The following is a 27,752-nucleotide window of genomic DNA, read 5'->3' as shown; positions in this document are numbered from 1 at the left end:
AGATTGTGATTGGTTGCCATCTTTTGTTTTTGATCTACGTCTAGTAATGCGTGCTGATCTTATCGTGACAACTGCATTCCGTACATGAGATAATAATAATAATAATAATAATAATAATAATAATAATAATAATAATAAAGTTAAAAATAAAGAAATTGTAGGCAGTACACTGCAAATTAAGAACATGACTGTATCATTCTAAATAATGTCCCAGTGCATCCTACAGTCATATTTTCCTGATGCATGCGCTCTATCTGTGTACATATTTATAATGTGCCAGCAAATTGATATGAGATAAAAATGATTACTCCTGCAACAAACCTTACAAACTATTGTTAAGCACAACACAATATAGATTTGTACAGTTTTCACGGTACAAAACTGCCTTGTGGCTATATTCGTAGGATACGCACCAATGAAAAATTCTCCTTGGATAAAATTTTTCATTAGAGGAGGGGAATGTGAATCGTCACGGAATATTTAAGGGGCGTAGGTAAAGGTATTATTATGGATTTAGTTGAATGTAGGTGGTGCCACTTTCTACTTCTCTTTTGAATTAACTTTGCTGGTTTTAACTCTGAATATTCTCCTTTTATCTTTTCTTTCTCATCTGTTTTAACTTTGTCTTAATTCTAATAAGGATATATATAAGAATTTATGTTGAACCTCGGCTAATGATCTGGTATCAGCTGGTTATGTAATATGATGGAGGCCTTGTGATTTGAATGCTTGTTTATGATTGGTTGCTTGTAAACCTGTAATGGTCGTGAGTTGGACGTATAAAAGGGTGCGTACCGTACATACATTTAAATTTTTGTTGTTATTTTGTGTGCGTGTGTGTGGAAAATGGCGTTAAATTATATCCTAGATAACCGTGTATATATATACAGGGTGTTTCAAAACAACACCGACAACGTTTGGGATGTGATTTCTGACACCAAGATAAGACAAAAAGTATAGATCAACCAGGGTGCACAAATGCATCATTTCGGACACGAAGAAATGAACTTTAAAGGTCCATAGCTCCAGAACTATGGAAACTACCGTAGTCGAATCAAGACTTCACTTAGAAACTACTATGTACCCTATTTAAAAATACATGTTTCAAAATCCTAAGGTACCCACGCAACAAAGAATTCTGAAATATAGATATTTGGATAGGGCATATACCAGTTCCTAAGTGAAGTCTTGACCCAACTACGGTAGATCCCATAGTGTTGGAGCTATGGACCTTAAAATTTCATTTTTTCATGTTTTCGGCAGCCTATAACTCCGAAAGGAAGCATTTGTGCACCCAGGTTGGTTTGTACTTTTTGTCTTATCTTGGTGTCAGAGTCACCTCCCAAATGCTGTCGGTGTTGTTTTGAAACACCCAGTATAAGCTATGTAAAATTATAATAATTAACGATTCATTTGGTTGAAGAACAAGTATAGAATACTCTTTGAGGAAACTGTAAACTCGTAATTCTGAACTTAAAAGCAGAAATTAGAATTCCACTGTAGGCCATGTTTGAATGGTAAGGTTGAAACTTGCATTTCAGGTATTCCTTTTCGAAACTGTAGATCGCATTTATTGTATTTCATGTTGTTGCATTTTTTTATTGTTAGTTTTTCCTTTTATCTTTCTCTTATTTATAATAAATATTTGTTATTCTTATTTTAAAATTGAGAGTTGTCAATGCTAGGAATTGTCCAAAAGAAAGAAAAAAAAAAGATTTAAAATCCTTGAACTGAAGTAAATTCATCATGAGAAAGATTTTATTCTGGATGCGGTTAATGATCTTTTTGACACAGTACCGGCGAAATATACCCCTATTTCCTCCTGGATTATATCAGTGACAGATGTATCCCGGAGCCGGGGTCTAGGTTCCCCAGTCTATTCAGTGACAAGAATAATTTAAGGTACTAGGCCTATTTATATATATTTTTAAAGTTTATAATAATTTCATTTTATAACTGTCATAGTCTATTTTGGCTGTGCCCCCGCTTTTATCTCCTTAATCCGCCACTGACCTCAACGAAGGTTTGATCCGTGGTTGAATGGCAGACGTATACTTTTTTTTTTATTGCTTTTCTTTTTCAATTTCGTACTTTTGCTCCCTGTTGAACATCCCGAAAGGAACGGGGGGTTAAGGGAGTTGGTCACACTGTAACTTTGACACATCCTTTAAACTTCACAGATGACAATTGGTACAGTCAGTTTGTTTGTAATATAATATTTCAAATTGTACAACTTTGAACAGGGGAAACTTTATTCTACTATCATTAGCTTACGATTAAATTGTGATTTTTTTGTAAACTGCGTTTTCTTAATTTCCATGACTTTCGAATCACCCTGTACAATTTTCCACAATATAGATTTTTTTTTTGTGAGATTTTAGCTTGCTATTCAGCACACTAAATGGCATGGCATGCGACAATTTTGAGCTTGCTACAATTTTTTTTTATAGGTTGTTGGTCTTTTTTTTTTTTTCGTTCAGCATCTAAATTATTTCTGCCTACACTACCTACCTAAACTCAAGCTATCCCTACATATGAAGTCAAGGTACGATCTAAATTAAGAAGGGAGTGTAAAAAAGTTTAGTTCGGTGACCATGTCTTATATTAGACCTACTTTTGTAAATAGATAGATAGATAGATGAGTGGATGGATGGATAGATAGGCATATATAGGAATAGATATATGTATAGATATAAAATCCAAATTGGATAGTTTAATCATACCCATATATGACAACTCGTGAGCATTTGAAAGTTCTCTTTGATTGATGCGAACGTGCTTTGTATATTAAAAGCTAAACATCTCTTTGAAACCAATAAGAAGATGAGAGACGAAGGAGATAACACATTACGTAGTATATCAGACACGATGATTCGCCGAAATATCCTCTGCACTTACGTAATCCGTACTAAGAATACTTAAAGTATTCAGAACAAAGAAAACTATTTCTGGTTGAGAAAGTGATAAGCATTCTGTTTATATTCTGCCGAAACATTGCGCAGCTGATAGTGTACTTGACCAAAACAGTCGGAGTGATCTAGGAGCTGAAGGAAGGTAATCGGAGTGATCTAGGAGCTGAAGGAAGGTAATCGGAGTGATCTAGGAGCTGAAGGAAGGTAAAACAATTTGTACTTTTATTATTTTAAGTGTGTTGATTATAGTATATTTTCAAAATAATAATACTGCAACAGTTAAAATAGGGTTATTGTATACATAGAAACGTTCGAGTACAGCGTTTTCTTATGAGTGCTTCCATACGTTTACATTTTAAGATATTTCCACTATATGATAGTCCACATTTTCTTTTAAATGATGAATTTTTTACTGCAAAAGTCAGTGTTACATAGGGATCGTTATTACAGTTCCATCTAAATTTTGTGTACAACATTTTGCAATACGAGTTGCATCCAGAAAGTAAGTTTCCGTAGAAAGGTAAACGTAAAGAAGACACAGTTACTTTGAAACATTTAGTGCCTCCAATAAAGCATAGGTGACAGTTTTCACGATATTCACAATGAGATTTAGGATTTAGGATTTAAGAATTAGATTTCTGGGTTTTCGGCATCTATGGCCATGTTAGCCCGTCACGTATGAGAGATGACGTCCTTCAGCGATCACACAATCCGGTGATAGGGAAGGAAGAAAGGAAACGGCTTGGGATCTATATGTTATTTACCATCTCGGCATTTGCCTGCTGTGAATGATGGAAACTGAGATAAACCTCACTCAGAATGACTGGCCTGAAAAAAGCTTTTACACTTTTTCGACCAAATGCCCCCACCGGGAATAGAATCGGGGACCGCTCGCACATATTCAGAACCGAAATTCAGAAACATGTTATACCGTGGGATCAACTTTTGTAGCAATCAGGAGTCTGGAGCGGTATTCGTAACTGAGAGAGCAAATAAAGAGCATTGAAAAGGACGAGTGATAAATGAACCTAACGTCTTAGTCTCACCACCTCTCGTATTATGACTGCTTCATAAAGGGGTTACCTACTTACTATACGTAAATGACATCCCGAAAATTATGAGACAGTAAATGTGAGGACAACAGCATATGAAACACCCTCCTCAGCTTTGTAATCATACTGTGGAGATTCGGAAAAGCACTGAACAACTTTCACTTATTATGCTCTACGTGCAAGATGGAATTTAACCTTAGAAAGCTCATATTCTTTCATTCTACTCAAATAGCTGAGGCACAATTTGTGATATCAACAAATCAATAATACTTGGTAGAGCACATATATTTATTCAAAGGAAACGGGAAAATATGTAGGTATTACGCTAGATGAAGATGCCAAACCAGATCAAGATGACAACAGATCAAGGTAACAAATGCAAAACCCAAATAAATCATGTCTTAGTAAGACGAAAAAAATGCTTGACACCACACTAAATACCCAAAATAAACTCCATATTCTAAAAATTCTACGTTGTATATACATTAACTATGTTGAATACCTCATCCATTATTGTTTTTAGCCCATTGATTTCTATGTAGAATTATTTTTGTGATTTCTTAGAATTGAACTGGGATTTTAATATTTTCTTCAAATCTATTTAAATATCCTTTACTTTGTAAAAATTATATTTTATAAAATAGTGATAATTGTAATATTTAATTCAAGTAATATTAAACCGCAGTGGCTTAGTGGTAAAGCGTTCACCTTTGATGCATGCGGTCCTTGGTTCGATCCCAGCCCGCGCTAAGTGAACTTTGTGGTGGACAAACACCATGTGCGTAGGTTTTCTCGGTTCTTCCCGTTTCCTCCCACTTTCTTCCTTCCACCATTTCATTAATTTCTCATCAACACCGTCTCCTTTAGCCTAGCCAGGATAATCGTGGGACGTAAAACTGAAATAGTTCATTTCATTTCATTTCAAGTAATATTAAATTAAAGTGAAGGAAGTGGTGGAATGAAGAAAGTGGGAGGAAACGTGAGAACCCCGAGAGAACCCACGCATACGGTGTTTTGTCCACCATAAAGTTCACTTGGCGTGAGCTTGGAACCGAACCAAAGACCTCATGCACTAGAGGTGAACGGTCTACCACGACCCCCAGGTTATCACTTACTTAACAAGAATACCACAGTAGATGGTTTCGTTTGTTGCTTAATCAATATCACTCAAACGACTATAAAATTCTAGTCTCTAACACAACGTGGGAGACCCGGGTTCGATTCCCGGCGGGAGCTCATGTGGTTCGGATTCCACGTTAATCAATAGGTCCACGTCTCATATAGCCTCGTTGCTGAAAGGGACTCTAAACTAAAATCAACTCAACTCTAGTCTCTAACACTCTCGCATTTCGTCCTTGCAGTTCCAGGTTCGGTTCCCAGTGGGAACACGTGTGGAAAGGTGTAAAAGTTTTTTTCAGAACAGTCATACTGAGTGAAGTTTTTCCTGGGTTTTCCTAATTCACAGTAGGCAAATTCAGGAATGGTATCGAACAAGATGCCAAGCCATTTCTATTCTTCCCATTTCTTCGTTCCTTCCGCGCTACCTCTAGTAATATGATCACCGAGAGATACTTGACATTAGAGATGCAAGGGATCGGAAAAAAACGGCTTTTTTGGAAAAAACTCGTTTTTTTCTGCTTCGCTTTTTTTTGCTTGGGAAATTTTGGGCTTTTTTGAAAATTTTGCTTTAAACTGATAAAGCAGACTTTGTTTCGCTTGTCTACAATAAAAAGAACTCATTTAAATAGTGGCTGATGCAGATAATAATATGAAACCTCGAAAATAAACCATGAATTTCAAAAAGATTTTTTAAAATTCTTAACATATTTACATTATGAATTCTAAAGGAATAACCAATATATGTAATAATATTTTAACCTCTTATATACAATAAGTACTTTAAAAAATGATACACAAATAACTAGCAAAATTGTGAGTAGTATTTTTACTTCAAAATATCACACACCCTCTTTTTGAAGCAAAGTGAAGAAAAACATAAGAGAAATCTGCACATCAAGAGCTTCGTTTTGGGTGTTTCCTTACATTCTTGAAATTTTTCAGTTGTTTTAACTTTCATATATATTGTATGAATATTTCGAATAAATTTTTCACCGATTGATCACATACGTAATAATAATCTGTTACCAAATATCAGGTGCTTTGGATCTGCAAAATCGGTAAAGCTCCCAAATTCTGTAATGCACTGACTGCTAGTTAAGCTTGTTTAGAATCGGGAAAGTATCGAATTTTCTGTTCATGGATCATATACGTAATAGACGGTTCATCTGAGCGTATGGTTTCCTAGGCTGTAGAATATATAACCACCATCACGGTTTACCCAGTGCTAAAGGTTTCTAAATTTTTAACAAGAAAATTCAACATATAGTTACGATTTTTTTTTTTTTTTTACAAAAAAGAAAAACTATGGAATATATTTGAAAAGAGTGGAAGAATCAATCACTGTTTCAATTCAGAAGAAAGACGACAAAATTGATTATCGAGGCATTTCTCTTAACATTCTATTAATAAGATTGACCCCATACGCAGATGAAATTATTGGAGATTATCAGTGTGAATTTAGTCGAAATCGACCAGATATTTACCATTCGACAAATACTCGAAAAGAAATGGGCATATATTACCCAATACATCAACTGTTTATCGATTTTAGAAAGGCTTACAACTCGGTAAGGAGGGAAACATTGTACAACATTCTTACAGAATTTGGAATACCGAAAAAGCTAGATTTATTAAGTCTTTAAGTGAATTCCAGAGTAAAGTCCGAGTAAAAAAATGCGAGCTTCTACTTCGAGATTGGCCTGAACCAAAGATATGCGTTATCGCCGTTATTATTCAGCTTTGTTCCCGAGTACACTATAAGAAAAATCAAAGGTAGGAACTAGGGCCTAGAGTTGAATGGTATCGACCAGGTTATGGTGTATACTGATGATGTAAGTTTGATAGGAGAACAATCGAAAGAAATGCAGAGGCTTTTTTAAACGCTTGCAGGGACATGAGTAAATGCAGAGAAATCTAAATACGAGGAAGTTTACACGGATCGTAATACGGCAAATTATGAATGCGTTAAAATGTCAATTAATACTTTCGACACAGTGGATACTTTCAAATATCTTGGATCAGTATTACCAGACCAAAATCATACCCACAAAGAAATTAAATGTCGACTAAAATCAGGGAATTATTGTTAATATTCAGTTCAAAATATTTTGTCGTTGCGAATTCTGTCAAGGAATTTAAAGCTTAAAATATATAAAATGATAATCATGCCTGTTATGCTTTATGGTTATGAAACATGGTCGTTTACACTGAAGGGAGAACGCAGATTGAAATTATTTGAGAATAAAATTCTGAGACGAATAAATGGACCCAAGAGGAAGGGGAATGGCGGAAACTTCATAAGGAGGAACTACATAATTTATACGGTTTACCAAACATCGTTAGAGTCATCAAGTCTAGGAGGCTCATATGAGCAGGTCATGTAGCCAGAATGGAAGAAAGTAGGAACATTTTCAAAGTTTTAACTGGAAATCCAATCGGGAAACGTCCATTAGGAAAATCATGGCCCAGATGGGAGTACAATATTAAGATGGATTTAGCAGAAATAGGAATACAGAGTAGAAACTGGATTGAATTGGATAAGGACAGAAGTCAATGGAGAGCTTTTGTGGCCATAGAGAGAGAGAGTACATTTAAGTTAAGCACAACTCCACAACAGACATGAGTGAGTGGTTAGTTTCGCGTTTCCATTGTGAAGTCCGGGATTTAATCATGCATTCGACCAATTTGACGAAAGTTTTTCTTAATTCCATCTATGAATGTAGAGATAGTGCGTGTACTGTGAGTCCTGGCCGACTTACTTTCTAATCGTTTTTAAATCTTTGTTATTATTAATTACCAGCAGTGATGGATTTGCGAAGAGGGTTAGGGTGGGTATGTCTTCCGGATTGAAGCCTCTACCCCGAAATTATGGAATTTCTAAAACGAACTAAATATTTGTTTTGCCTTTACTCATAAACTTCAGGCTGTCCTCAAATAAAAAATTAGGAAGTTTTAGAAAACTAAGCATTAATTAGAAAAGACCCTCCGAAAACACTTTTCTAAATCCGCCACTGATTATCAGTATAAAATGGTCTTCAAGGTTGTATCTGAAGATTACAGCTGAATATACAAACGAAACGAAATATTTGTTATGCCTGTACTCATAAACTTAAGCTTCTCTTAAATAAAAGTTAGAATTTTTTTAGAAAAACCAAAAATTATTCAGAAAAAACCCTCCCAAATATTTTTCTAAGTCTGATACTGATTATTTCTATCAAATGGTATTCAAAGTTGTGTCTGGAAGATTATTGTTAAATCATTGGACAGCTACAGTATAACGGAAATGTGGAAGTACGCTCTGACAGATATAGAATATTGAAAAACGTACGCTCTGATGAATATATTGAAAAACATAAGTTTAATTATGTGCTAGAAGCTAGAGTACTAAGCTCTAAGAAGTGAAACACGGATGACTAAAAGGAAATGATCTAGAGAAGAAAAAATGTCGATAATTCAGAAGTTAAAATCAAGTTAAATAGCTTCTAAAATTGCCCTCAAATACTACGTACTTTATGTTTACTTTAATTCATAAACCATGTGCTCCATCCATCATGATGGTGAATTCCAGAGCGAAATATGGCATTCAGGCCATGGAATCTTATTTAACTTTAGAGTATACTATAAGAAAGCTATTTAAACAGAAAAAATCATGAAAATGAAAAAAGCCAAAATTTCCAAAATTCTTGTTTTTTTCTTCAAAAAAGCCGGCTTTTTATGTGCAAAAAACCATCGATTCAAAAAAGCCGGCTTTTTTGCATCTCTACTTGACATGCTAAATTATGATCATATATGTCGAAACCCCTGAACTGTAACTCCTAATTCCTTTCGACGACAAAATTATGTGTATGCAAAATTATATTGCTAACGTAAAGCAACGAATATATGACCCAGAAGCCTAGAACGTAAAACTTGAAAACTACATAGCAGAAACACATAGGGTCTACAGATTACAACTCTAAATCATATAAGAATAATTCTATTCCTCACAATGATCACTACTCGCACAACAAAACTCACCTCAAAACGAAAGAACACACAAATCCAGTGGAAGATCTATCCTGGGGCCGGGATTTAGCCTAGGCCCTCTACTTTTTTTTTGCAACATAAATAACTGAAACCAATTTATAGGCTATATATTGAAAGTTTATAGTAAGCGTTGCTTTTCATTCTTTATTGGGAAATGTTTAAAACATTAGATATTGTTTCACTATTGGGAAATGTTAGCCAAACTCCCTATGCAAAAATTGCTATGTGAGTACCTTAGGATTCTGAAACAGGTATTTTTGGATAATGCACATATTAGTTCCTACGTAAAGTCTTGACCCGACTACAGTAGGTCCCATTGTTGTGGAGCTATGGATCTTTGAAGTTCAATTTTTCATGTTTTCGGCAGCTTATAACTCCGAAAGGGAGCATTTGTGCACCCAAGTTGGTCTAAACTTTTTGTCTTATCTTGGTGTCAGGAATCACCTCCCAATCGTTGTTGGTGTTGTTTTGAAACACCCTGTATAGATAAATGGAACTTGAATCATGTATAGAAAGTAGTATTAGGGTATTATACTGGAAATAATAGGAAGGAACAAGTGATTAAAATATCAAAAATGACACTTTTACACAGAAACAATAATTTACATTGAAGTCACTGCGACTCATGATGGACCCCCTGACATTACACAAGAATGAAATGGGCCTTAGAAAGGTATGTGATCACTACGGAACAGTCATGCATCCTTTGTAATGTTCTCTCATGTTGCTCAGAAGGTTGATAATGCGTTGTTGTGGTATGGTTGAAACTTAAATATTTCCCTTTTGGAGGATTACTTATCTTGTCGAGGTTGAAACAGAACATTCATCTATTAGTAAGTTTATTCTCGAAGAAAAAGCAGTTGTTAAATTAAAACATTCAATAATATGTAATATTATCAAGTAGTCTAAATGGTATTGAAGTTACTAATGTCTCAAATCTCAGGATGTATGCGTCACTATCCGTCGGCCTAACTTCATTTGACAGCTGACGGTTGAAATTGTAGATGAGAAAAAAGTGTTGGAATCTTATAATTAGACGTACGATATTACGCCATGAAAATCAGTAAACTTACTGGCAAACTGAGTTAGATTTTACAATTTTATCTCCATAAAGTCGCACACATTTTGCAGAATCATGAAGAAATCTGTGCTGTTTAAGGACACGATACATAATCAACAACAACAACAGTTAAAAGATAGTTAACTCGCCTTCGTTCTGGAAATTTCGATGCCCAAAATTCTACTCGCAGTGGGAGACTAAGCACAGCAAACGTGGGTAATGTTCTAGCGAAGGTCAAGAAAGATCAGCAGTCATGACATTGCCAACAACCTAAACATTCATCACCTAAAAATGTTAAACCACTTGGACAAAGCTGGATACAAAAAGGAAGTTCGATGTTTGGGGCCCACAATGATCTTTACTCAAGGATATTTACTCGTCGTATTTTCATCCGCCAATCTCAACTGAAACATAACTAATTAAAGCCATTTCTGAAGTGGTTGGTCACGCGTGATAAAAAATGGATATCCTATGATTGTGATCGAGCGTGAAGAAGATTGTGATAGAGCGAGGAGAAGCTTCACACTTTAACCCTTTGGGGATCTTTTGGTACATTTTGTTCCATGCGCGTTTTTCATGGTACATTGCATTATTTCTCTTCTATTTGAGCTTTTTCGTCCGGATTTTATTTTGTTTTTCAAATCCAGAGGCATTGTAGAAGACATTACGTATGGTTTCACACCTTCCTGCGTCCAGACATAGGAGGTGATGACGTCATAATTTTGAAATATAAATTTTCCCTTATGAAGCCTATGTTCATTATTTTTTGGCGGGCTTATTTTTTCACGTAGAAGATTGAAATTTTGCACAAACATTCAGTCCACCTAGTAGTATTTATCGGATTTTTTGCAGACCTGTGCATTACAACATGGGGGGTCCAGATGGGGAAAAAGTTGAAAAAAGGGATTTTTAGACCCCAAAAATCCCGTTTTTCGTGATTTTCCCGCCAAACGTACATGATGGATACACGTGAGTCATACCGACTGAAACGCAGTTCCATTCTGAAGAGAATGACGGTCGAATTATTATCCTAGGATAATTAGGGCCGTCTCAGTGAATTTTTATCAAAATATACTTCTGTATAGGGAAAAAATGGGGCATGGTCGGCACATTTTTTGTGGTGGGCCTATTTTTTCACGTAGAAGATTGAAATTTTGCACAAACATTCAGTCCACCGAGTAGTATTTACCAGATTTTTTCCGTTTTCTGCGTATAAACAGGGGGGTCCAGAGGGGCAAAAGTTGAAAAAAGGGATTTTTAGACCAAAACATCCCTTTCTTCGAGAATTTCCCGCCTTACATACATGATAGAGACACGTGAGTCATACCGCCTGAAAGGCAGTTCTAAGCTGAAGAGAATATAGGCGACACATGACCCTAGGGTAATTAGGGATGTCTCAGGATTTTTCCCCTGAGATCAAAGTGTTTTGTGGTAATTTTGGGCATTGTGGGAATTCCTGATAAAATTTCTCCCGCCCTTACTATTTAAGATAGAAACTTGAAATTTGGTACACGCATTTAGTTTACCAAGTACTATTTATCAGATTTTTTGATCTCTACGTTCACACAGGGGGGGGGCAGGGGGCCCAAAGTTGGACAAAAAAATTTCCCCCTCAAAATTTTCCATTCGACATCAATTTTCCCTCTCCTGGTATATGGTATGGGCATGCAAGTGATACCATTTGAAAGCCAGCTCTATTCTGAAGAGAATGAGGCATGAACCATGATCCTAGGATAAATAATGACGATGCAGTAGCTGCTTGACTGAAAGTCTAAAAAAATGCCCAAAAAGCCAGCATCCGGAAAGGGTTAATGGGACCGGAAGGACATAGTGCATCACCAGCTGCTGTCGCCGGCCAAGAGGATAGACTATTACCTGTACTGTTGACAATTAGGGCGAGCTCATCTAGCAGCTCAAAAAGAAACGGCCGTAGCTGGTCAAGAGAAATGGTGCCGTACCTCAAGTTGACAACACCAGACTCCAAACATCTTTAATGGCCTGTCAGAAATTAAGAAAATTTAGCTGAGAAGTTTTATCGCATCCGTCGTATAGACCGGACCTGATGCGTCGGACTATTATTCATTTAGGTCTCTTCAAAGCTCCCTGAATATGGTTAAGTTAACTTGAAAAGAGGCCTTTTCCTTACCATGGGTCACAACTTTTGATCAGAAACCATCTAAGTCCTAAAGCGGCGGAATTATGGTGTAACCGGATATGTATTTGTAATTTTAGCCTCCAAAAGCTCAACACTTTTTAGACAACCAGATATTATATAAAATACTCAAAAAAATGTAAGACATTATTTTTTATAGAAATAAATCATTGATAAGTTCACAGTTCTGGACTTCAGTAAAGAAAGTAAACCTTTGGCGTGTAAAACTTTTATTACAATATTTTGATGCACCTGCAATACAAACAGACAGAATATTCCATCTGCTCCACATTTTTTTTAAGGAAACACAAAAATTGCTTCCTGAACTAATCAACATGTTCAAATGTTTCCTTTGTCTTAAACGAATAAATCTTAAGAATGACATATTGAAACTGTCTTTTAGTTGCAGATCTTATATGTATTTTGATGGTTTTGAACCTCATTAAAAGTCCAAAATCTTTTGAAATTTTAAGGAATAGTCTTATCTATGTTTTCAATTTAACTTCGGTATCATTAAAGAAGCAGAAATAAATCAATAGAACACACATTAATTCATACGTATGTTGGTCATGTTTTACCTTCTCTTTTACAGGTCAAGTTTGAAGGTCAGCATTACAAAGAATAAAATGGGATTTTCAACGTATCTTTCGGATTTGTTACCATACTTCATAACACTGCTCGTGGCCATCATAGGAGTTGCATACTTGTATGTTACTTATAAGTACAGCTTCTGGAAGAAGAAAGGTGTACCGTACGTAGAGCCTTCACTACTCTTTGGTAATGTTAAAGACCTTACTTTTCGACGTGCAAATTTTGGACAACTTTTCCGACGTCTATACAATGAATTAGATGGACACAAATTTGGGGGTGTATTTTTGCTTCAAAGGCCATTGCTGTTGTTGCGTGATCCTGAATTAATTAAAACAATGATGGTTAAAGATTTCAGTCACTTCCAAAATCATGATGCATTTGTAAATGAGGAAGTAGACCCTTTACAAGCAAAACACTTGTTTGCTCTTCAAGGTCTTCGTTGGAGGAATATGCGAATTAAGTTAACGCCAACATTTACCTCTGGTAAAATGAAAAAGATGTTTCAGTTCGTTATTGAATGTGGTCAGGAGCTGAAGAAGTATCTAGAAGGCCCCGCAGCAAATGGTGAACCCGTTGAAGTAAGGGATCTAATGGCGAGATACACAACAGATGTTATTGCCTCCTGTGCATTTGGTTTCAAAGAAAATACTATTAAACACCCTGATTCTGAATTTAGAGTAATGGGTAAGGAAGTCACAAAACCAATAGGTTTGTTGGACACTTTGAAACTTGTGGTGATGCTATCTTTTCCCAGAAAATTTAAATTAGTGTTCACTAAACAGAAAGTAATTGACTTCTTTAGGAATTTAGTGAAAGATACAATGAATCACCGTGAGAACAACAATATAGTAAGAAACGATTTCATGGATCAACTGATTAAATTGAAAAATCAAGGAAAAGTAGATTATGATGAAGATGATGAACCAGAGGTACAGAATGGGCACATAGCAGGTGAAGATATAAATATAGGTGAGTATTAAATATCTATATTATTATCTATTTATCTAGCTCTATATTAGTCTTGTCAATATACTGGCTATATTCTCTGAAGCTTCAAAAGTTTTACTTGCATGGGGAAAACCCTTTCGTGTTAGTACTATTAAAGGACACGATTGCTAATAATCGGAAGAAAAATAATATTTCCTCATATGCAATCTATTATATAAAAGAGAACGCACAAATCCTTTGTTAGCTCATCACGCTAATACGGCTGAACCAATTTCTTTCATTTTTGGGGGGTTATTAGGATTTGGACCCTAGATGGTTTTTATCATATCACTTTAATTTTTAATTACCAGTGTCTTGAGATAATTGACCATTCAAGTGTCCATAACGTACAAATCCTTTCTTAGTTCATCATAGGTATAAAAATAAACGTATTTATATGCAACCCGCATGACCGTGTCACTCGGCGGGTTAACATAAATGACAGGCGCTATAATGTTAACATTTACTGCAATTTGAAAGCGAAAAAGTAAAAATTATCTAAGTAACAAAGTTTATTGCGTTCCGGGGTGACCGCAGCGAAGCGGGGCGGGTTAACGTAAATGACAGGCGATATAATGTTAACATTTACTGCAATCTTCTATGGTTTTTATCATATCACTTGAAAGCGAAAAAGTAAAAATTATCTAAGTAACAAAGTTTATTGCGTTTCGGGGTGACCGCAGCGAAGCGGGGTGAACGCTGCTAGTAATAAATAATCTACGTTCACTAAATGATAAAGGGGCAGTATAACACCCCTAATTCTTCCAAATATCAAAGACTTCAAGATAATTTCTAGATGTGATAGAAGACGCTCCCCTAAAATCTTCTGGAGTCCACATTCCATCGCGGAGTGCTTTGTGTTAGTTAAGTATATGCCCCTGTGTATGTTTTCAGCTTGCGTAAATAAGAACGTCAAAGTTTATCATAAAGTACCGTTTCCCCCAAAGGTTTTCGGTCTGCTTAAGACTTTTGAATACACTGTGCAACTAAACAAAGCGAAGTTTTACAATTATTGGGTTTATAGCTAATATATTAGTTACTAAAATACATGTTTTGCAGAAATTGTTTTGTATTCAGAACATTATAGCAGAAAGATTCCTATGTTCTATGAAAACGTTTGTAAAATAATTTCTACGTAACGCACTAACGTAGTAAGTCTCAACACACTTGAACATCCTTTGAGTGCCAAATGATGTAACCTTTCCTTTGAAGTACAAGAAACAGTTTGTGAAGGAACTCTATTTGTTGTACTGTAAGAAAACAAAATTGGCTACAAAGATAATTAGTTGCCTCTCACATTGTATGTGAGTGCTGAGGAACTGCATTATTAAAATAAAAAGACATTGATAAAAGTGGATAGCATTTAGTGAGCAATCGAATAGTAACTAGGAAGACCATAAATTTTATCTGTGCAAGATTACTAATTATAAAAATTAAAATACTATAATCTACTATCGGTCATGCGATCTATTTCTCAGGAATTTTGCATATATCAGAATAGCATTACCTGGAAACTCGGATGAAAAGGGGTTTGAAACAAATATCAGGATTTCATAGTCGCATACTTTTTACGTTATGTTCGTTATGTGTTGGGATTGCCAACTTCTATGTGAATAAGAACTAGCGTGTATAATGTGTTTGTGCAAGTCGCATAGTATTCTTGGACAATGATAAGCATTATTATTTTAATATTGTAGTAAATATTTGATTGATATAAGGTTCTATATAAGGGTAATATTAGTATTAATTGTAGCATGAAAAAATACGTCTGTAAGACATACAGGAATTTCGTACAATCTTCTTACTTCAGTTTGAAAAGGGAAAATTTACTTTAAAAAGAATCAAAACTGTATATAATTTATTGGTCACCTCTGATGGAGTTGGTAGAGTTAGTCATGGATTCGGGAATCATAGTTTTTTAATGGCAAAACAGAAGCATTGGGCTACATAATTTAAGACTATTCTAAAGTTCTTTACAAATATATTTTAATGTTTCTATTATTTCAGAACTTTCTCACGACGATTTGACAGCTCAAGCATTTGTCTTCTTTGTTGCTGGTTTCGAAACCTCATCAACGGCGTTAAATTTTGCTTTGTATGAATTAGCTCTAAATCCAAATATTCAAAAGCGCTTGCAACAAGAAATAGACACAGTTGTTGAAAAGACAGATGGGAAACTCACATACCAAGGAGTTATTCAGGAAATGGAGTATTTGCACAAGGTTATTTCAGGTATGTTGGAATGTAGTGTTATAAGTTAAATGGATTTTGTTGTTATCAATCAAGCAGTACACATACAGAGCACGTAAGCCTCATATACAAACAAGAATAAACAATCTTGAAATAAGCCTAACTCAAACATTTGTCAATTTACACTTAGACAATTACCATCACATACCCAGATACGTATATCTTTCTATCTGCCACTACAGATATCTTATAATTGACGATACCTTCTATAACATCCATTAACACCATGCAATTATTCTTCAACTTCCAGTCACTGCTAACCAATATGAAACATTCCACATGTTAACTGATGACTACTCATATATGTTACAACATCTATGAAACACTTATTACCATTTTTATTCATCAACAGTACGTTACAAAATAATCTATAGAATTGTGAATTCAGCAGAAATAATCCTATGCTTCATTTCACTCGATAATGTGTGTGTGATCATACCTGCATCCTCACATACATACATAGCACTATTAGCTACTGATTGTCAATATCACATTCCGTAATGCCATAGTTGTTAATAAGATATTTTACACATTTTTGTGGTCTCTACAATGATGATGGTGAACAGTTAAAGAAGAACAGCAAATGCCACTTCTTTTAATAACATGGTAGAACCTCATAATAGACAGTATGATATGTTATTGTCTCACCCCCTCGCCCGAGGCCTTTGTGAATGATTATCGCAAGGATGGAAGTATTTGCGGCAATTGTTCACAACTTCCTCACACTGCTTAACTCATTCAAAAACAGTATTGTTAAAATCGAGTCAATAATATCCCTATGGTTGCCTATACTAAATCCTTGGATATTGCGTAAATACCAAAATGTATTGTAAAAGTAACAGAAGTGAAAGGTAATGTGTTCTTGTCTTGTCATCCTCTGTCGAGGAGTTTTGGTTTAAGGCACAGATTTTAAATAATGTGTTCTGTACTCTACGAATGGTTATGTTACCATAGAATCAACAACACCCATATGTTTACCACAACCATACTAGTCCTACTGTATTGCAAAAATAAAAAAAAATAAAAAACGTATTATCAACAATCTTAAAACATACTGCAAAAATAACGAAATTAAAGGCTAAGAATATTGTTTGGTTGAGACAATCATACGAATATTGTTAGTGCTATGCTAAAAATATCATTTCTAGAATATATTGTACGAATCGACAAAGCACACAAAGTTATGAACCGATACATTCTCTTATAGTAATCCAATAGAAATTGATTTTGTTGCTTGTCGAGAAATGCTGACATCAGTGATATATTACTAGATTTTTTGGTAAATAACTTCTCGACCGTTTTCAACATCATAACACATACTCACACTTTTAGCCTCCATTACAACCGTGATCTAAGATGAGTATATGCTGAATTATAAAAATATTAAGTAAATATATCCACTATATATTCCATTATATCTCTAACTACAATCATTTGGTTGTTAGAAGCTGCACAACTGTTCCACTCACAAGTCAGTATGTCAAATGACCTTAAAGAAGGTACAATTAAGCAGTGTAACTACGGTACAGAAGCTGCAATGTGGTTTATTGCATTTAAATCGCATGCTGTAATATACAGATAGCTTCAATACAGTTTACAGGAAGATTTACAAACGTACAGAATAATTCATCATGTACTGTATAGTTTTTCTCCGAAATGCACAGATAATTGAAAACAATTAAAGATTAAAGGGTCAAATTTATGAGTTTACAAGCTTAAAAAAATAGTACTAGGAAGCCCAAGTATGGGCGTCCCTCACCCGGCTCACGAAAACAAATTTCTTAAGATTTTCTTAATACAAATTTAAAAAAAACAATTTAAAAAAATTTCTTCGGGCGCCTATGAGCCCTAGTGCTTTTCATAAGGCCAATTTACTGAGTAGTGAAAGTAAATATGAGTAATATCTTCGTATCTTTGCAATGAAATCATAATTAATCATTTTTTTGATTCAGTATTCCTATCTAACTTGATCCCTTTATTATATCTTCTTAAGGTATAGTTTTCACTATTTTGAACAATAAAGAGAAGAAACGTCTATTTTTTCATAGTTCTTTCTGCTAAAACAGGCGTAAGGTAAATGAGTAGGTATATAACATCATCCTTTGGACAGAAAACTCAGAAACAATAATGTGAATTCTAATCAGCTTACGTAAATCCACATAGTCTCTATAGCGTCTACCTAACGATAACAAATCGCCTTCACACATTCTTCGAAAATAGTAATGCTATTTTATATAATGTGAATATAGGCTATTTGGTATTTTCGTCACGTAGTTGAGAGTTCTTGGATTAGAATCCTTAGACTAACCAGTCGGGAACACAGGATTCTCATATTCTTACGACGCCAATGATAGAGTGGTATTTTGAATATCTATGTTATATAAATAATTGCCAACTTCACATTTCTTCTATAAAATTTGCCTTTCGGTCCTGTCTAGAATATTCTATAAATAAATAAATTGTTTATTAAAGAGTGTCAATATATATATATATATATATATATATATATATATATATATATATATATATATATATATATATATGGATATATAGTTATTTTTGTCAGTAAATTTACGAGTTTACGGATATATTATAACGTTAACTATATTTCTTCTATTTCTTCCAACGTATAGAGACTCTTCGCAAGTATCCACCAGTGCCAGTCACAGATCGAGTATGCACAAAGCCATATACCATTCCAGGTACAGAGGTGACTTTGACAAAAGGACAACAAGTTGAAATTTCCATTTACGGAATTCACATGGATCCTAAATATTATCCTGATCCCGAGAAATTTGATCCTGAGAGATTTAGCGAGGAAAATAATAAAACTAGACGTCCATTTACTTACCTGCCTTTTGGAGAGGGACCCCGAATGTGTATTGGTATGTTGCTTTTTTTAAACTCAAAGTTTATTTGCATAGTTGTTAAAGAATACAAATTATAAATAACAAGTAAACTTGCTTATAAACAAATGTAATCTTATGTTAAAAATGGAAACTAGAAATTTAAAATATTTAGTATGAATTACTATATTTTAATCAATGATTATCGAATAACACACTAACAGTGAGAAGAATGGTGAGTCTGATGTAAATGCAAACATGTTCCTGACTGAATTAGCATAAGTGCACCCTTAGTACATAGAACTTCGTAGTCTCGAGCAAAACTAATGTATAAAACCTTTAAGTGTTTCTGTTAACTTAAAAACGAGCTCCCAATTTTAATTTAATTTTCTTTGATACCCAGACTATATAATTCTTTGTAAATTATTGGAAATCCTATTAGTTCGAAACTGATTGAAAAGAAAAATGTTTGCTAGCTTATTTACTTAATAATTTTAATAAATTGTTTTTACTATTTCATGTAACTCCGTTACAGCAGTAAGATTTTGCTCGAAGATTTCTACGTTATATTTTGCTGCTCTGATGCAAACCTGTTTCTAGGGTGGACGCGTGCCGTGATGAAAGTAGCGTCGAGAGAGGGCAAACATCACAAAAATCATAATAGTGGTCTTAACCTTCCGGCAGTCGCGCTGTTGTAAGAAGTACAACAGTGTTATTTCTTTTTTTGCACGCCACTACTCGATTAAGTGGGAAAACTAGCTATGTTATGTATACCTTATGTATGCCACCAATCCAAGGGAAGTCAGGCCTTGCCACGCCATGGTTCAGTCTTCAAACTCCATTTGGCCGAGACGGGACGTCTTTGTTGCACTTTTTACAACACGCGACCACTTATGTTCGATTTTTGAGAACAAATATTTCGATAAATATCTTATTTTTATGAGTGTTTTCCAACATGTTAAGGCTGAATGATACTTCATGTGTTCTTCAAGAGTTGTCTGAGGAAGAGGGTAATGGTAGCAACTCTAAGTCTGATAGCGACAATGACTTAACTGACGAAAATATTGAAAATGATAGTCATTCAGAGGAAAGTGCAATAGAAGGGGAAGAAGATAATGATGTGGTGTCTAGTGACCAACATTTTATCCTTGGAAAGAATCTACAAACTATTTGGAGTATAACAGAAGTAAGAGATATGTACAAAACGCAGAACCTAAGTGGAAAAAGTTACCTGCACAAAACCTAAAGGTCGGGGTGTCAAAAAATGAACTTGATGCTTTCTTAAAGCTTTCGACACAGAGATGTTCGATACAATTTTGAAATATACCAACATGTACATGAATACAATTTCAATGAAATATTTTCGAGACAGAGATTGTTTACCAACAAATCGAACTGAGTTAATGGCTTTGTTTGGAATTTTATATTTGATAGGTGTACGAAATCATGCTAATTTCGAATAAGAGATTTGAACAAGTGATGGTACTGGCGTAATTGTTGTGAAGACTGCTATGAGTTTAGACTTTTCTTGTTTTTGATGCGCTGTATGAGATTTTACAATCCAGCCACAAGGTTTGATCGTTCCCGCTTCGACAAATTTGCTGGAATCATGAACATTTTACGTCCTTTTGTTAAAAAAAATGCATTGACAGTTATGAAACTAGTGAAGTAGTCACCATAGATGAAATGCTGGATCCTCTCAGAGGAGATGCTCATTTGTGCAGTTTATGCCAACCAAGCCGGCCAAATATGGCATCAAAATGTTTGTTATATGTGATACCAAAACATTTTTCTGCAGTAATTTAGAGGTTTACTGCGGCAAGGAGCCACCTGGCCGTTATCAAGCTTGAAATAAACCGAAGGATATAGTGAAAAAACTGGTTATTCCCACCGTAAAGTCAAACAAGAATGTGACAACTGACAATTGGTACATTAGTATATCTCTTTCTAAAGATATGCTAGCGAAACCAATAAATATGGTTGGTATTTCGAAAAGGAACAAGGCCGAATTTCCCCCATCATTTCTGCCAAACAATCACCGAGCAGTGGACACTTCAGAATTTGGTTTCAGCGATGACAAAACAATTGTTTTGTACATTAGGAAGCTCGAGAAAGCAGTGCATGACACGAAAACTATTGACCCAGCTACGAGTAAGCCGGAGATCATTCTTGACTATAATATAACCAAGGTGGGGTGGACACATGTCTTACATGTGTGTTCGAGTAACAAAGCGATGGCCTCAAGCAATTTTCTATTCCAAGAAGAAGAATTTTCCAGAAAAAAATTGTGATAGAACTACTGAAAGGGCTACTGACAACTAGAGCGCAAATAAAATCATTGCTTAATGATATCTCTGTTTACTTGGAGCGCTACAAACAAGGACCTGAGGAACAAGCTTCTACTTCAAATGAACCTCCAACTATGAAAAGTTAGTTCTGTGGAAGGGAAAAAACAAAATCAGCTTTTGTGAAGTGTGACAAGTGTGCTCGTTTTGTATGCAAGACGCATATGAAGAAGCACACTATATGTTTTAAGTGTGGGGAACAATATGGTGCAGCCGAGAATTGTAAAAACTGATGAACTGGTAAATCACTTTGAAAATTGTTTTTGAGGTTGCTTACTATACCTATCCACCAGTAATAAGCTGTTCACCAGTGAAATTGTCCCAGCATATCTTTGTAAGTTCGCTTCAGCCACAGATTGCTTAAAAGTACATTTGCTTTTTTAGTATATAAAGGTATCTTTGGAGTCAGTGACTAGATGACGTCACGCAAAGCTTTCTGATTACTGTTGAGTGTGAAATTTTGACATAGTAATTTTTGTTATTTTAGAGTAATAATGAAATGTACCAAACCAATCAACACGAAAAACGTAACAATAACAATTAAAAAAAAATGCGGTCTTTCTCAGTCCGACGGTATTAGTCAACTTGTCTTGTTTGCCTAGTCGGAAATTCGAAGAATAATAATGGAAATATTTTTTACCAACAAATGCACATATAATATTGATTAGGAAAATACGTAAAAAATCAAGAAGTATTTCTTTTTCACGAAAATATATAAAACTAGCCTTCTTCCAGTTGGGAGTTAGTCTCCAGACGCCGGTATTTGCTTAGTATGTGACCTTGCAGCTCTTATATCCCTAACGTATGTCTAATTTTAAAGGATTTCGAGATGCGACTATCTTAGTATAACAATTGCAAGCCCTACCATTTTTTATTCCCGCCTTTTTCTTCTCTTTGGAAGGAAGAGAAGAAATGGGCGGGAAGGAAAAAGGCTGAAATGTCTTTAAACACTGAAACACGTCTTTATTTTAAATGTAAAATCTGAATACGAACTTTCATGTCTCTAACCTTAACAAATTTAAGATATAGTCATCCAATTATAACAATTGTAATTCCACCTTTCTTCTTCCCGGGTTTTTCTTTCCATCTACGGAAGATATCAAATAATAATTAAAAACGTGACTAATTATTTTAAATGCCAAGTCTAAAATTCAAATTTCATGTCTTTAATTTTAAGAGTCCCGACATATGTACATTTTATTATAATAACTTTAATTCCTACTCCTTTTTCTCACTCCCTTTTCTTCCCTCCTAGGTTAAATATCAAGAAAACGCTGAAACCCGTGTCTAAATTTCCAAAAATCGAAAGTCAATATAACAAATTTCATGTCTCTAACCTTCAGAAATTCCAAGATATTAAAATTTTAGGATATTGATACTCACTTTTCTTCCTCCGTTTGCTATCGATTTTCCAAAAGCACTTCTTTAGTGGGAGCTTATGTCAAAAATTCTATGCCCTGTTCAAATTTCAACCTTTTAGGTTGAGATTTGGCCTAGGCGTTGACCAGTCAGTCAGTCAATCAGACACTCAAGACTTCGTGTTTTACATATAGAGATTACATTTATTTTGATAAAGAACCAGTCAAAAGTTGTTTTCCAGACTATATCTGTGTATAAATAAGGAGACTTCGTTGATTTTTGTTTTTGTTTCAGTTGTTTCATATTTATTGACTTCGGTCACGTTTAAATTAAAAATATTTACAGGAATTATAACCTTAAATTTTTAGGTATATCATTACAAATTAGTTGGAATAAGGTGTAGGGAGTCTTAACCAACTAACGTATTGTATGTGCATAAAATTGTTACAAACCTATCTTATAAAATTACATGTAGCTAACTAATCCACTTGCACATTTGTATATAATATTTAATAATGTTATTGTTTCAGGTAACCGTTTTGCTTTGATGCAGACTAAGGTATGTCTCGCAGCTTTACTGTCCCAGTACAACGTCCATACATGTGGAAAGACTAGCATTCCTTTAAGTATGGATCCAACAAATTTCTTTCTCTCTAACAAAGGTGGAACTTGGCTCAAGTTTACCAAGAGAACTGATAAAAAGTTATAATTACAAAACAAATGAAAAACTTTTATAATTTCTTTCGAAGAGTTTGGTATATTTCCAATTTAAACAAACATTTTAAGAAAGTTCGAAGTGCGTCTGAAAAATTGAATGAATGCACACTTTGTAGGTACAACGTACTTGAAAGAGTCGAGAACACATTACACTCCTATAAGAAGAACGAGAAAAAGAAGAAGTCGAGAACACACATTCCACCAGCATGTTCTTGCTTTGTTTGGAACATTAAGGTTTATAAATGTATTAGTTTCCTAATTTGGATATTAGATTATAATTGACATTATTCTTAGAAAGTATAACTTTCTGTAATCAGGTAAATTACGTAAGTATTACTACTAGTTTTATAACTTTCCTTTTATAATTGTGCATAATAAACTTTTTAATATAAAAATATGTAAATTGTTTTATTAGTATTTCTTTTAATATACAGTATATAGTCTTAAGCAATTGAAAAATTGATAGATATGTTTTATTATGTATTAAAATAGATGAAACAAGACTATATATTTACCCACATTACTCATAAATGATATTATTCGCTCTGTACTGCAATATATCAAAGAAGAAATGAAAAAATATAAATGTTAGGTCCTAATTCACTGCTCAGCTAACTTTTCTTTGATAAATGAAATCTTAAAGACTAAATAGAGGAAAAATATTATGATCAATGTCCGGACAGCTACGGGGAAATAATTTTACAAATTTTTCGTAAACTAAGTTTGGGGCATAATTTGTAACCTTCTAATTGAAACCAAGTTTTTTTTAAAAAAACTACTTTTTAATTGATAAGATTTATGCAAATAATATTCGCAGTTCAGAGGGAAAAGTGATAAATCACGGATAGAACCTGAGTAGAGTCAATTATAAAATTTTCCAATAATCTTTATAAAAATTACAACAATCAGAAAGATTGGCTCGAATAAGACCGAATTTGTAGGATCTGTAGAACAGTTTTCACATCTCCACTTCATTTCACGATTCTTCACTGAATGAGTGTGGTATAACGATTCCGTGCATTTTCACACGGTGCAATCTCGCACGGTGCTCATTATCGAGCAATTTCACACGGTCCTGGTTATCGCATTAATCAGTCAGCACGTGTGGTGCATTTTCACACGGTCCATCTGTAATCACGTGATTCACCCTGAAACTCCTTTCACTACAAGGGGAGGGAGGACAGAACAAGTATGAACTAAGTAAGAACAGAGAAAGAGCAAATACAAGTTAAATATGAACAATTGCAATTAATACTAAAGAAGCTAGAAAAAAGAAAAAAATAACAAACACACGTTATAATAAAGAAGAGGAAAATAATTACAAAAATAAAATAAAACTAATAACGAAAATAATAGCAAATTAAAGTACATGAAAATAAAAATTCAGAAAAACAAATAATCTTGCGAAAACAGACTAAAATGCGTTACTGGTTTTCACTCCAAATTGATATCGTCTCTGCAGGTCGACTTTCAAGGCATTCTGCGGCTAAGTTGATCAAGATCTCTATTTTCGGAAATAATGTATGGACAATAAAGTCATTCTCCACAGCAAAGAATAAAATAAGCACTTTGTTAATGAAGTCGGAACCCGTTGGCACAATAAGTTAAATCGCACCATATCTAAGAGTACACCACATATCTTTGAGCTTGTGAGTGTATTAAAAGCAGATGCGACAGCTAGTTTTCATGCTTTCGCGAGACAGGGCTTAGACTGCAATTTGGAGAAGCGTAGAAAATTCACTTACATCCGTCTTGACGAACGATTGCAATTAATCCTGGAGAAGCTAGAAAATGGCGCAGACCTTAAAAATTGCTTGAGAAGCTTGAGCTATCTCCAAAAGCTAAGATAATGGGCTATGAACTGTAAAAATGGGTTGACGACGTACAAAAGTAGAAGGTTCCATCTTAACGACGTGCTGTTCGCTCGGAAAATAACAAGATGACAAGGTTATTCTTAGAACCGCCTTGGAGTATGGAGCTAATATTGTGTGTTTTACAAATCACAACGTTTTTCTATGCTCTAGGGCGGGCACATTTTTCTTCGATTGTTGAACTACCTGTTTGAATTCTCTGATGTGCTGCTTATTTTATTCTTTATTTATTTTAATATGTGATTATTCTATCTTCTGTCCCTAATTATTTTAATTTTTGATTATTCTTTATTTGTTCTTATTTTCATTTGCTGTTCTTTATGTATTAATATCAATTTCCGATAGTTTCTGTTATTTTTTTCATTTATTTCAATTTCTTATTGTATATGCTATTTTTCTCTTCTTCTTTACTATTGTTTTTATTTGCTGATTTCTTTGTTCTATCTTGTTCTTTGTTATTTTAATTTCTGCTTACTTTCTTTATTATTCTTTTTGTGAAAGTGAAACATTTTCTAAGCTCTCCTTCTCTAATATTAATTGCAATTGTTCGTATTTAACTTGTATTTGCTCTTTCTCTGTTCTTACTTAGTTCATAGTTGTTCTGTCCCCCCTCCCCTTGTAGTGAAAGAAGTTTCAGGGTGAATCACGTGATTGCAGATGGACCGTGTGAAAATGCACCACACCTGCTGACTGATTAATGCGATAACCAGGACCGTGTGAAATTGCTCGATAATGAGCACCGTGCGAGATTGCACCGTGAGAAAATGCACGTCACCGGTATAACACTACCAGAAGCGCAGGTGCAACGCTAATGCAAGAGGTAGCACTACTGAGCCTTGTCGCCATTTCTTTGCAAACTTAACCACTTATTGCTGATATACTGTTCGATTCATCCTTAAAGTTTCCATTCGGGCCATTCTTTCTGGATATTGCAATTTCAAGAAACAGTAGTGTAGTAAGATTAGAAAAAAACTTAGCAAAGAAATATAATTTTCTGGGTATAAATACCAAGAAATAAATAATATAATTTTCTGGGTATAAATGTAGGTCAGAAAATACATTAAAGATTGACTATCACTCCGATCATATAGAAAGCTTTTAAAGAAATCGAATTTGATCTGAGAAAGATGTCTGACTACAGTTACTGAAGAAGAGCTGTATAGGTTTACTATCTTCAAAATGTTGTAAGTTGCAATTTTGATTTTTTTTCTGATCCTCAAGTAAATAGCGTAGCTTGTGTGTTTAGTTTAGTTGCATAAAAGAGAAAGTAAGGTCTCTTGAGTCAGGTTTATATAGTTTTTAACGCAGTTGATTTCCATATCTCAATACATTTTGTAAGTTAGCTTACTATTTTTTTTAGTGTCTAGAGTTATGTTTTTTTTTTCGTTATAGTGTATAAGATTGAGTGCCCAACAATTGTGACGTCATAAACTGCACGTCCAAATGTATGGTCTATTTTTTTCTTTTTACATTTTACACTTTTAACTGTCCACTAAATTTTAAAAATTCACTAAATTAAAAAAAATGTGGTGGAACTCAAAGAAAAACCTTAAATTACCGTTTCAAAATACCACACTAAGGGATATTCTTTAATTATTCATTCTAATATTCTAATGAATTTTATTCTTTTAAATTCATTAGAAAACATTATCAATTTTTTGATGGCTTAAGAGGCCAACAAAAATTACCAATCAATATTCGTTTAGTGAATAAACTATTCATGTATGATTTGCGTTCTAATCGGCTCAAATTAGTACGTTTTCGTTAAAGAAAGCACTGACTATATTCTTTTTATATTACTCTATTGTTATCCACGGGATGGGGCAAAATTATGCTTACGTAATGCAGGAATAAAATACAATGTGGATACAACACAAAAATTAACTACACACTACCGTTCATTACTACTTAGAAACACAATTTCATTCATTTCAAACTGAAGTAATATTCGTGGAAGATTTTAACAATCATCAATTTAGTATTCAAGGGGAAAGGATACATGTATAAAATTAAATGCCTTTTCACACTCTCACTTTCGAGAGTTTTAGTTTACCTAAATTTGATTTCATATATATCTTGGAGCAAATTTAGTGAATGACTAACAATCAAAAGAAATAAATGAAAATCTTCAACAAAATAAAATTAAGCAAGATTTCTCCATATGTGTTGATCGAAACTCAAAGGAGTTAATATTTTTGAGAGAATAATAATAATAATAATAATAAAAGCCTTTCAAATAACATATCACGGCCGTTATCACCATTTAAAATGTTTGAATAAGATAGTACATCTCCCTGATAAGAATGAATGATGGTCCCGTTGACAACCAAATTGAAGGTTTCCAGGTTCATAAATATCGATTCAAGTAAAGTAAATAGGTTGGACTTCGTATATATAAGGCAAAACCATAAAAATGGATTATTTACCACCTAGAAACCATAGTTTTAGAATACCTAGAGTTGGTT

At 34.3% G+C, this 27,752-nt stretch overlaps 1 protein-coding gene across 2 annotated transcripts; it reads left to right on the top strand.

Moving 5' to 3' along the window:
- Positions 1–2,914: 2,914 nt before the first annotated feature.
- LOC145668567 (cytochrome P450 9e2-like) lies at positions 2,915–23,824 on the top strand. Of its 2 annotated transcripts, none has more exons than XM_081736559.1 (5): positions 2,915–3,054; positions 12,914–13,881; positions 15,907–16,131; positions 18,783–19,034; positions 23,230–23,824. In XM_081736559.1, exons 2-5 carry the CDS (start codon positions 12,948–12,950, stop codon positions 23,406–23,408), a joined length of 1,590 nt encoding a protein of 529 aa, XP_081592685.1. In that variant the 5' UTR covers positions 2,915–3,054; positions 12,914–12,947; the 3' UTR covers positions 23,409–23,824. The 2 variants fall into 2 exon arrangements, with proteins under 2 accessions (XP_081592685.1, XP_081592684.1); XM_081736558.1 differs by having other exon boundaries at positions 2,935–3,116.
- Positions 23,825–27,752: the final 3,928 nt, after the last annotated feature.

Source organism: Thermobia domestica, chromosome 13, assembly GCF_964235325.1.
Source record: "Thermobia domestica chromosome 13, izTheDome1.hap1.1, whole genome shotgun sequence".
Lineage (NCBI taxonomy): Eukaryota > Metazoa > Arthropoda > Insecta > Zygentoma > Lepismatidae > Thermobia > Thermobia domestica.
The sequence above is the reverse complement of the archived record's forward strand: the minus strand, read 5'-3'. Positions and strand labels throughout refer to the sequence as shown.